General features: G+C 37.5%; 1 protein-coding gene across 1 annotated transcript in view; it reads right to left on the bottom strand.

Annotated features, from left to right (window-relative positions):
• Positions 1-11,725, bottom strand: part of naa15b (N-alpha-acetyltransferase 15, NatA auxiliary subunit b) — a 29,196-nt gene extending 17,471 nt beyond the window's left edge. Inside the window, exons 1-3 of the mRNA XM_084389864.1 lie at positions 11,442-11,725; positions 2,370-2,454; positions 1,937-2,041 (exon numbers count right to left, since the gene is read on the bottom strand). Coding sequence (XP_084245990.1) covers positions 1,937-2,041; positions 2,370-2,454; positions 11,442-11,495 — 244 coding nt within the window. The 5' untranslated portion in view covers positions 11,496-11,725. The remainder of the gene's footprint in view (positions 1-1,936; positions 2,042-2,369; positions 2,455-11,441) is intronic.
• Between the last annotated feature and the right edge of the window lie 583 nt (positions 11,726-12,308).

Below are 12,308 nucleotides of genomic sequence, written 5' to 3'. Positions count from 1 at the left end.
ATAATTGGCATAATTTCTTTCGGTGTTTCGGTTTTCGGTTTTCGGCCTTGGTTTCCTCTTTTTCGGTTTTTGGTTTCGGCCAAGAATTTTCATTTCGGTGCATCCCTACAAAATACCTCCATAGATATATTAGTCCAGCGTTGACTCGACCGCGTTTAGGGCGGGGCTGAAGGCGAAGTTTTGGCACTCTGCCAGCTAGTTTGCCAAGCTTTAATTCTTGGTTGTATTCATCTGATACGGCAATGTGTAACGTTTTTCTGTTAACTCTGCATAATCCTTCGCGATCGATATCGCACGTTTGTCGATGGAGCGCGGGTTCAGACCATACTAAATGTTCTGACCGCAATTGTGCAGGACAAAGCTCTGAGGACATCAGAAGTTAGAGGGACTGATGACAGCTGTACAAAGTACACAGGCTACACCATAATTTTAATTTTAATGGACAGTAAAACAAAGGCAGAACACCGTACAGTCTGGTAGGTAGCATTATTTGATAGAACACCGGCACAGTAACTTCATATTGACGCGCGGCTAAACAAAGGCAGAGTACCGTAACTCAATTTGAGCGTTCCAAAACAAAGCCAAAGAGCGGTAACTGATGTTACGGTGTTCTGCCTTTGTTTCTCATGGGCTTTTGGAAGTTACTGTTAAGACAAATCATTATTTTCTCGAAAAAACAACGGAATTGATTCAAGATAATTATCCACATGATAAAGAAGGTCTTGAATGTGCCAAAAATATAAATAACTCATTTTCGACCAAAAACGAAGTTACGGTCTTTTGCCTTTGCACGGCAGTATAGGTTTTCATTTATTTTGTGGGTGGTAAGAAGGTAAAGAGATAGTAGGCAAAAAAGTTATGGACAAGTTGCAAAATAATGGCTTTTACTGTATATTTTCAACAAGGCCATTCCACATTAATAAAATTGGTAGTATTAAGCTGACAGTGTCTTTTTGTCTATCCACTATCAAACATTTTCAATTAAATTTGGTAAACTTGTGGTAACTGTATCTCATGTAGAAACAACCAATAAAAAAATAAAAAGTTCTTATTATTATTATTATATGCATTGGCGTCGGAAGAAAAAAAAAAAGTGGGTGGGTCCTCCCCCAGAAAAAATGTTACTGGAGTAAATACCATTTCATTCTGGTGCCTTTTAATTAAACAAGTAAACTAAACTCCACTTAACGTCGGGCGGTGCTTTGCCTCCACGTCGTGCATTAAATGCACAGCTATCCGTGGATTATCCCCCTAATATGGTAATTTGCCAGCAATGACAACTTAAAGCTGTTATTGATGTTTGCAACGCAATATTTGACTGGAAAGGTACAACGGGCGGTTACTTTCGTCAGCTGCGGCACGTTGAGAAATATAATGTAGCGATTCAGCGGAAATGTACATGTGCATGTGGAATGGATTTCACTGACGACGCTCTGAAAAGCGAACAGACAAATGCGCTGAATTAGAGACGGTAAAAGTGAGTGGGTATAATATCATTGATCTTAAAAAGTGGGTGGGTCCGGTCCCACCCATATACAATGGTTTCGACGCCCATGATTATATGCCAAAATGTATTTTCTTTCTCCTGTAAAACATGAACCTCTAGAATGTGAAGCATTTGACCGGCAACGAGGAAACACCACACTATGTGTTTGGCTCTCCAAACAGTTCATGGTGTAACTGCACATCATTGTCAGACACAGGGCAGGAATTTTGGCTGCGCTCCATCCCCCCCCACCCCCCACCGGCGACGACAGGCTTCAAATTGAGACAAATACTGGAGTGTTAATTCTGCTGCTGTGAACATGAGGAAACAAACTCATTCCATCTGCTCCAACACATGGACCATTACCATACTCCACTCTGCATGCTGGAGGTTGACGCATATAAATGTCACACTGAAATCTTTTAAACGTGTGTTTTGGTTCAAGGATACAGACGTGGCTCTTCAGGTCATTTCGGAGACCTCTGCGGACAAGTTCGTAGGCTTCTTCTTTCTTTCCCAGGCAGTTCAGGGTCAGGCCTTTCATCGCCAGTGTCTCTGCAAAGATCATAACCTTTAACTTTTCACTAATTAAGCCCTAGTAAACTAACATGGGATTGGCAAACAAATGTCTCAGCTGCAGTCTAAATCTATATAGATATGTATGTTTTATGCAGTAATAATGAGCCAGAGTGATATGTGGCTATTTTGAGATTATTAATAACAGTGCCCGATTGGTCATTCCGCCCAGTCACTAAATATACTGTTTCGTCAATCCACGTATATGGACATGTTTGAGTTAATATTGTTCAGAATATGCTAATTTCAATTAGATTTGTGTCCATGTCATTCACATTAAACTGTATAAGCTAAATATGCTTCTTACCTCCATGTTCTGAGAACTTGGGATTGGAGAGAATCTGTTTGCAGAATTTCAGTCCATTTCTGTACTGCTTGTGTTCATAACATCGCTGATGACATAAGGAGAAAGAAAAAAAAACAATTAATGCAAAAAATCTAAACTCATCAGTTGAAGAAAACAGTTTTTCCCCGCAGATGATTTTCATGATCTTTATTATTAGAGATTGACCGATATTGACTTTGTATAACTGATAGCCTACATATTATTTGCATGTTTTTGTGCCCGATAACAGGTATACAGAAATTATATATTATTTCTGTTTTTGATAGTTATAACAGCACTGAACTGAACAAAACCTCCTTCCATACACACCAAAAATACTTCTACATCAATAAATAAAGGGGTCTGAAAGAGTGCAAACAATAAAAATAAAGTGTGCTGTCGCTTAAGTGTCTCTTTTAAATAAAAGCTAAAACAAACATGTAGCCTAACAAACGTGTAAAAAATAATTAAAATAAAAACATTCTAAACAGCATTGCTACTTTAGTGCAGCTGAGTACTCCCAGTTACAATCTTTTGATTAACTCTGGGTTCTCCTAAATAAACTGCAAGTGCAGAGCTTTGGCAGTACTATCTGTATCTTCTCTTATGGTTAGTGCTTTCTAAAGACAACCCATAGCTGGCTAACCTTGTGTGAGGGTGCGCTTGATAAACGCACATGCTTACGCTGTCCCCTGCAAACACTGTAAATGATGGTAATTTACTTTGAGTAGTTCTATTTGGAGCAGCTTCTGTTTCCTCTATTACACAGGCCTCTGCTCAGCTAATAGGTGGTGAGATCACTAACATCACCTCATTCTGTCAGCAAATCTGGAATCAGCTCTTCGACATTCAATACAGGACTACTGACTACTGGCATGGTTTCAAATCAATTCAGAGCATCCTATATACAACAGCCTTTCGAAATTAAAAATAGACGCTTGAAAACTATTAAAAGGGCAGTCCCAGTAGATTTTAACAGCACAATATGGACTTGAGTTGCTAATTGCTTTGTGCAAGTACAATAGAACAATAAATTCAAAATGTTAAAGTACACCACCTACTCCATTTTCCCATGAAACTGCAAACCATTTAGTTTCTCTTCACAACTGAAGTTTGTATTTAAAGCTTGTATTATATGGACTATTATAAAGTTGCAAATCATGATGCATGACACATCAGAGATTGATTTGGGAAAAAAAAAAAATCAGCAGTAAGCCAAAAAGGAGATTTCAGAAGCAAAGCAAGTTGTTATATTTGGAAGAAAACCAAACAAGATTAATCTTTCAGAATGAGAGTTTTTCCTAATCGAATATCGCTGATACAGAAACAGTTATTTGCTTTGCTTTACTGAATAAACTTTACTCAAATGTAACAGCCATCCATGCTCAAATGAGATATTACATAAATGCTTGATATATATATTAGGCTTGCTGCGATGGTCCGTGTTATCAGCACACCAATTAGATCACTTGGCCACCGTCGTTTTGATTTTTTTAATAGTAATAAAAATCATTTAGTTTAGTTAGAGAACACACTACAACTAAAAACTGAACGTGTCTGCTCAATTCAACGTGAGCCGAACATGAGTCGCAGCACAGATCAGCAGCAGGAGTCATTTCGTTTAGCATTTCGTTTTCGTTTATGTATGCTGTTTTTTTTTTTTTCTTTGCTCACCAAAATTACATATTTAAACGTGTTTTCCTTGTGAAAAATTTATTCATGGCTTAAAATAGATTGAATGTAACTTTACACCCTTGCTCTATTTAGTATGCGCCAAGCCGCAACCTTCTGGTCTCTCTCTTGAATCCAACACGGAAGTGACTTAAACTGCAATTCATCGACTGGCCGCTAGAAACAGAGAAAAGAGATTCAATCCCATAGAGCTGGTAAGTCCCGCCCCTTCCGCTAACCCTCGCTGGACCTCTAGGTTGAAAAATCATCAATGCAAGTGAATGTGAGAAAATAATTATTTTCTGGTCCCGTTTGAATTTTTCCATGAATGTGAACATATTTTGTCTGTGAATTTTTAATATAATTTTTCGTGTGAAAAATGCTACAATTTAGCGGGTAGAAGTTTGATACGGTTAGACTTTGTGTGAGAGCACTTTGTGGACTACAACTCTTCGCTGCTTTCGACGCGTTTGAAACGTCACCACCATTCGCACACGGCTCTAGCTCACGGATCCCGCTAAACATGACTGTGTCTTTGGTGCACTTCACCGCCTTCTTTCAGGGAGAGGACAAAATCGTTGAGGTTGGCGAAAATCACGGGTATGTCAACTTTATGGGGTGACGTCACATAGGCGACATGTAGTCTTTCTCGTTATGTCTTTTCCACAACTGCTAGCCGACGAATCATACCATATACTGTCAAACTTGTAACATGAAAGATTATATAAAAAATTCACAGACAACATATGTTCACATTCATGGCACAATTCAAACGGGACCAGAAAATAATTATTTTCTCCCATTCACTTGCATTGACGATTTTTCAACTTTGAGGTCCAGCGGGGTTTTACGGAAGGGGCGGGACTTACCAGCTCTATAGACCCCATATGTTAAAATGCTTAACTTTACAGCAGAAAAACAATACGTGTACAGCCTGGTGCAAAAAGTGGTTTTGGTCTACTCTATATAGGTAATTTTGCCCTTCATGACAACTGTGAGGGGGTGACTTTTTTTATAACTCATGTTTAAATTTTATTAAGCCTTAAAGTTCTGCATAATTAAGGGCGTGGCCACTTGAGCGACGGGTGGATTGCCGCTGCTGTCACTACTAGCCGTTTGTCTGCTGTCTGTTTAGCCGTCACGTCACCTCAGCTAATCCCGCCTCTTTGCCCATTTTCGGTTACCTGGGAGTGACGCGCTGGCAAGATGGCAACGGCCGGCTCCGCCCACTTTGGGCTACAAAAATGCTCTTCAGAAACCTACAGGTGACGTCACGGACACTACGTCCATTTTATTTATTTTTTACAGCCCATGGTATGTGCAGAACCATGAATATGCAAATGACCCCCACCTCCACTCACACATACAGGCTCGTTTTCAAGTCGATGTATCGAATGGTCATGCGTTTTATGTATTGCTCTCAGGTAATTAATACGATTAGCCTTTTGCTTGACTCAAACAGCTAATAATGTGCTGCTAATGTTACACAAACCACGTTCCCGTTCGTCATCTCAGTCTGCCTTCTAAAAATCAGTATCCTTAGAAATGCTTTGAACAACTTAGAACGTCAGTGGAGAAAGGCATATAGTTCATCATAACATCGGAATATACATCATATACATAATTCACCAGCTATATTGCTAAATGTACATGATTTTTCATATCAACAGAAAAATATACCGAGATAACCAGGCTTCTCTTAAGACTCCACTGCTTTGCAGCAGTTAATGATATGCTAAAGCCCGCCCGCACATTGACAGTTTTGGTTACAAGGTAGTTTGTGACGCAAGAAACACCAGCGATTTCAAAGCGTGTTTTTTTTTCACTGCAGTTTTAAGGACAAAATACTCAGCAATGGTGTTGACTTGTGAATTTGCACATGGTCTGACTTAAAGCATATTAAAAACACCACATAGACATATAAATAACATTAAAAACTTGAATAAAGCCGTCTTATTCGTTTCGTTAATAAAAGTTCTGTTTAATATCAGCGAGGTTGTCATTGTACTGTTTTGTTGTCGTGTTTTCATTAAGAATAATAAATTAATGAACCCACCATTCAAGCAAATTGCCATCCCTGAATTGCCGCCAATTCGGTTATTCATGAGCAATTTAAAAGTGAGGCGGAAGAGAGGAAAAAACATAGGCCTACATCTGTTATCGGCTTACAAATATAAAGATTTATGAAAAATTTGTCCGATGCTGATAACAGATAAATCTTTATATTTGAAAGCTGATAACAGATGTATTGGTCGATTCATGTAAATCCAAATTTTAATATAAATTGAGAGCCTGATTACAAAAACAAACGGCTCACCATTAAAAGCCATGTTTCAAGAACTTCAACATAAATCAAACCTATACAGTATAGTAGCCTAATTTGAACCAGTGTAAGATTCCTTAACTTTTTTAATTAATTTTACACTCCTAAGGCCAATTTTTTTTAGGAAATAGTTCTTTACTCTTTAGATGTCAACACCTATAAACAACACCTAAAAGTTAATAGACCCTTGTCATTCATGTTCTCCATTTGAAAACATTACACTGTCAATTTATTTTGCCTATTGTTAAAATTACAAAAAAAAAAAAAAAACTGCTATGTTTTTTATTATTGTAATATGAATATAAAATGTAATAAAAACAAGTAAAATTGGTGTCGGACTGTCGATTATTTAAAAAAAGCAATATTGGTTGGGGTGTGACGATACACAATATTGGGTTTACGAGAACGAGACGAGACAATATTTTAACACTTAAGAAAATCTTTAATGGCAAAACAAAATATTTTTGTAATATTTTATAATATTAAATATTTTATTTGACTGAAAGTCACAAAAAGCAAAACAATGTGTTAATAAAAACAGACCTAAGTGAACAATAACCTTTAAAATGACTCAAAATACATAATGAGGCAAAAAGCAAATATGGTTTTATTGAACAACACTTAAAATACATAAAGTAATACACTATATATACACAATAATCAACTTCTGTATAAAAAGTTAATAACAAATGCCTACAGAGGGCGCCAACGGCCTGGTGATTGTTGTTGTCACTTTACAGCGTGATCAAATCCTTGTTTAATATCGGCCTAACAGCACTTAATACAAATGTCCGCTTAATCTTTAATATTTGGCCACTTCTTTACGATAGAAATGCTGCAGCCACTGTGATTTCTTGAACAAGAGGACATCAAAACACGCAAACTCAGAGCCTATGTTGGCGTATGTTTATAAACGATTAAATTTCAAATCTGATTAAATTACGCACGTTGCGCTCCCAGATGAAAGTTATAAGCAACCCAAACTTATTTATTTCAAAAAGTTAATATTTTTAGCACTTCAACTTGTTAAATTTCATTTAGTTACCAAGGCAACATTTCTAATTTGTGTTTGCATTTTTTGTTTAGGTTCAGCTTTATTTAAATAAAAAATTATAATTAAATTGATTTAGATTTAGTTATTATTTAGTTACGATTCTTATGTGGCTGGCAATATTAATTGTACATTTCATAATCTGACTATTGCAGATGCGTTTACTCGCTGATCGGTCTCGGTCACGTGACCACTAAACAGTGCTGAGAGATCCAGTGAAGAGCTTGGATTCAGTGAACTTAAATGCCTCAGTGATTTAAACTAGTTTAAAGCCAGATGAGTCAGACAGTAGAAACACTGCATGCAACGATACAGTCAGAACTTAAGGCTTTTCAATCTACAAATCACCATCACTTACCATGGATTTACTGTAGTAACACTAATAGCACCATGGTTTTGTGGCAGAAATGTGGGATAATCATATAGAATTTTATTATATTATTAATGTAGACATGTAGGCTATTAAAGTCTCCCTGCAGTCAATAATTTTATCCCTTATATCTCATCTTTGATCTGATTACCAAAATGACATTTTTTAAATGTTTTTATCCTGTGAAAAATGTTTTATTCATGCCTTAAAATAGCTTGAATGTAACTCTACACCCTTGCTTCATTTTGATACACCTCCACTCACTCACACCAGCTCAGAATACCTAATCCACTCGCTCAACCTTTTATCGTGAGATCCCACCCCCTATGGGTGGGTTGAAAACATGCAGAACTAGCTCCTACTACCGGCTGTAGTCTCTCGCCTCTGGCCAAAAAAGCCTTTTTTCCAGACACAATACAGAGATCTCTCGTCTCAGGGGGACATGAGGGAGGGAAGCACGGTCATTCGAAAATACTACCGGGTTTCTACTGATACAAAGCTTAAAGCAACACCAAGGAACTTTTCCTCTGTGGTCGCCCTACAGGTTGGAAGCGGAATTGTTCATTACCGCTGTCGTAAAAAATGTAGCCTACCGCATCCTACTGTCGCACACACGCTCGCTGTTTATCCAGCACCGGCTTTGGAATCAACAATTGTAACGCTTGCCGTAAAGCAAGCCAAATTTGTAGTTTTCTTATGTCTCATTAGAACTACAGAAACGCGACCCGATCTGGCAATCTTACATAGCATACCAGATAAAGGACCGCAAAGCGGTGGCATAAATGCCTTTCACCCTGTCACGACGTGATGAACCACTGAAACGATTTTGGAAACATTATTTGAAGGTAAAAAAATCCTACTTAGTGTTGCTTTAATGCTAATCGGTGAAGTATCCCTTTAATCTGTTTTTTTTTTGTTTTTTTAACTCAAACAATCAGAATATTTTAACATAAAAACTGAGGTCGTTACAATTTTTACAGAGGTTACTGCTTTTTTTATCTGCATCCCAACTCAAACTACTGTGAAATGTGCATTTCTAAGAGACAAAACATGTAATACTATTAATATTGCAACAGCCTGCACTGCAAACTGTGCTGAACATACACGGCAAAGTCAAGCGACACAAACCTGTTTAATGACTTGATTCAATATCACCCGTTAGGACATGCAGAAACTAAGAAATTTTTCAATTATAATATTTATTATGTTAAGGAAAAATGACTGGAAAAGTGTAAATAATTCATGTTCTGACAAAGAGTAGGCCTACAACTTTCACTTAGGAGGAGAACTCTTTAAACTTTTATTGTGATAATTATCAGTATCGACTGATATGAAAATGTTTATTTTGATCATTTTTTTTGGCTGTATCGCCTAAATAGAACTGAGGGCCAAAAAGTATAAATGTAAGTGAAGAGAACACACAATCTAATGTGACTGTCCCTTTAATTCTCTGGCAGTAGAAAGCAAAGCTGTGGCTCCACGTTCAGATGATGATCTCGAGCCCCTCAGACAGTCCTAACTGAGGGGTCAAGGTTTTGTTGCTTAGCATAGCCGGTCAAAGTAATGACTTGACTGTAAAAAGAATCTTTTTACATTGACCATCAATGTGATTTGAGCAATTGGCTCAAAACAATCAGGCAGGAGAACAGAGCGCCCAACCATGAGCACAGGTGGTAGAACGTCCAGGTGGGGTCTGTCCTCCTCGGGCTTCACCATCATCAAAATTCTATATTTACTGTCTGCCAACATGGTAAGAGAGTTTCTCAGACTCCAAACCAAACCAATACAACACTTCAAAGAGCAGCTGCCAGCGTAAAATGTAAAGTTGCGATTTTCTAGGCTGATATGGCTAGGAACTATACTCTCATCCCTGCGTAATAATCAAGAAACTTTGCTGCCGTACCATGAGTGCAGCAGGCGTAATGATATGACGCAGCCTGAAAATAGTCCCCAGCTTCCAACGTGACCGGGACTAAGTTTGTCTAACCTATTAGACCTATTTTCAGGCGCTGCGTCATATCATTACGCCTGCTGCACCCATTGAACGGCAGCAAAGTTTCTTGATTATTACGCAGGAATGAGAGTATAGTTCCTAGCCATATCAGCCTAGAAAATCGCAACTTTACATTTTCTGTCGGTCTTAGTACACGGTTTAACTACAGAAGAGTCAAGTTTTAAATAGGAAAAATATCTAAACTCTTTGGTCATTTTTTTGAGAGAGATGCTAATGGTCTTGTCCGATTCAATGATCTATGCTAAGCTATGCTAAAAGTGGTACCGCCAGACCCGGAGATCGGCTGAATGGATTCGAAAACGGTAAAACTCAACTGTTTAACTCTGGGGGAGTTGTAAAATGAGCCTATTTCCAAAAAAGTGGAGTATCCCATTCCCTTTAAGAATAACAGGCTACATAAAATGCTCTTTAAAACATCAGTGCATCACATACCAGAGAGATAACCAAGTTTTAGTAGACTTGCCTTGTAATGATTACAGTTTAACATCTTCATGAAATAGACTGTGTATATTATATCTAGACCAAGCCAAAAAAACAACAACACTAGAATCTTCACTATTACATGAAGGAATAAAGTTAAAAAACCATTGCTTATCAGTTTTACCAAAATAGCAGTTGAAAGTCGATAGTTTTGGATACAAGTGAATACTAATGAAAAAGTGATATGCATACTACGCAAAATACAATTGTTCTGGGTTTTTTGGGGGTGGAATGACAGTATGGCCGCACTGAGAGTTTCAATTTAGGTTATGCATGCATGCATGTAAGCCTATCATGCTGTCAGTTTCAGTTCTCAAGCCATCTACTTTCCCCATATCAAATTAATGCCCACATCCAACTCTAATAAATGTAAAGGTCTGCAATACAAAAAACATGCAAATCCGTTTAAATGAGTGTTAAGAAACATGGATAAAACAGCCAAAATGCAGCTAACAGAAACACATTCCTTTATCAAGAGGTCTGACTGCTAAAGTCTAAGTTTAATCCATTACATATTAGTGGAGCAAAAAGAATGTACGCTATGACAGTGAATTGGAGTTGCATAAACACGTCAAGTGTTTGTACGTTAGCTCTGAAGTTGAGCATCACTTAACTCTCAGGTTTTCCTTCAATGTCCAAACAACGGAAAAACACTGCAAACATGTTGAGCTCATCCCATCTTCTCAAACAACTCTGCAAAGCTCGCAAAATCAAAACTCCACCAAAAATGTCATTTTCATAGATATCCTGAGGATCTTTAAAAGTGGTTTGCTGGATGAACAGGCCACGAGACTCACTTCAGCCACTGACATAGCCTCAAAGCAGAGCACTTGACTGTATAAACGTAGTTATATTGTCATTTATGATCAAATAAATGAAGACTAAACTCCCCGTACGCTTTTATTCAACCAATGACAGCCTCTTTCCATCAGCATTGTGTCTGTATGTTAAGCTACATTAGCACACTGACAGCTAGCAGCTAACAGGCTAAAAGCTAACCTCCATTTGACAGAAAGAGACTCTTTTTGATAGTTCATTTTCGCACGTAGTAAAAATGAGCTTTAGCGCAGAATCACATTCATGACGGTTGCCCACAGGCTTTATTTGTCGGATGGATGTTTTTGTACTGGAGCATTAGCACTCACCAGGATCCTCTTGAACAGAGCGTTTTCTTTGGGAGGCAGAGTGACTGTCGGCATCCTTTACACTCTCTATATCAGCACATGTGAAATGAGTGCGGGTGTGTGAGGCAGCGTCTTCCCCGTTTTTTACCCCCTTGTTCTCTGAGTCCTCGCTCGGCTCGATTTAGTGCCCGTGTCAGACTTACTAACCCAGCCCTCACGTGGTGACAGAAAAGCCCCCTTTGAGCCCAAAATGGCCGATGCGGCGCTTCTCCTCCGGGTCAAGCTGCTTGACTGCCAGTCGCCTCACGGACAGCAGGGGGCGCATCATTTGTAGGTCAAACATTTTTTACTATGAATATCAATACAAAAACGATATCCAAATCTCTTCATATTTCATAAGGAACTGTGCCATTATTTCTTATCATTGAAATTAAGGAAGAAGAAGAATGCCTTAAATTTCAGTAACTTAGATGAATTTAAACTAGCAGATAACCCCTATTTATTTATTTATTTATTTATTTATTCTTCCATGACCTATTCTTTATTTTATTTGTCTTGTTTTAATACGATTGTCTGTTCTTGTTTGGTTCTTGCAATTTAATAATAAATTAATAAGTTAACAATAAGTTCTTGCAAGTTAATAATAATGATAATCATAATCATAATTGACATTATATAATAAAACATTTTTTTTAAGTATAATTGGTTAAATTATGTAAACAACAAATAAGAAAACTCGATAATAAAATGCTGCTAGATTATAATTTCTGCTATTTTATTTTTTAAATCGTTTTCTTGTCATTACCACAGATCTCACATGAATATATTCACATCCAATAAATGTATACAAATATTATTATTATTTATTTATTTATTTAATTAAATTTT

This window comes from Rutilus rutilus, assembly GCF_951802725.1.
Source record: "Rutilus rutilus genome assembly, chromosome: 2".
Classification (NCBI taxonomy): Eukaryota; Metazoa; Chordata; class Actinopteri; order Cypriniformes; family Leuciscidae; genus Rutilus; species Rutilus rutilus.
This window is presented reverse-complemented; position numbering and strand designations above follow the sequence as displayed.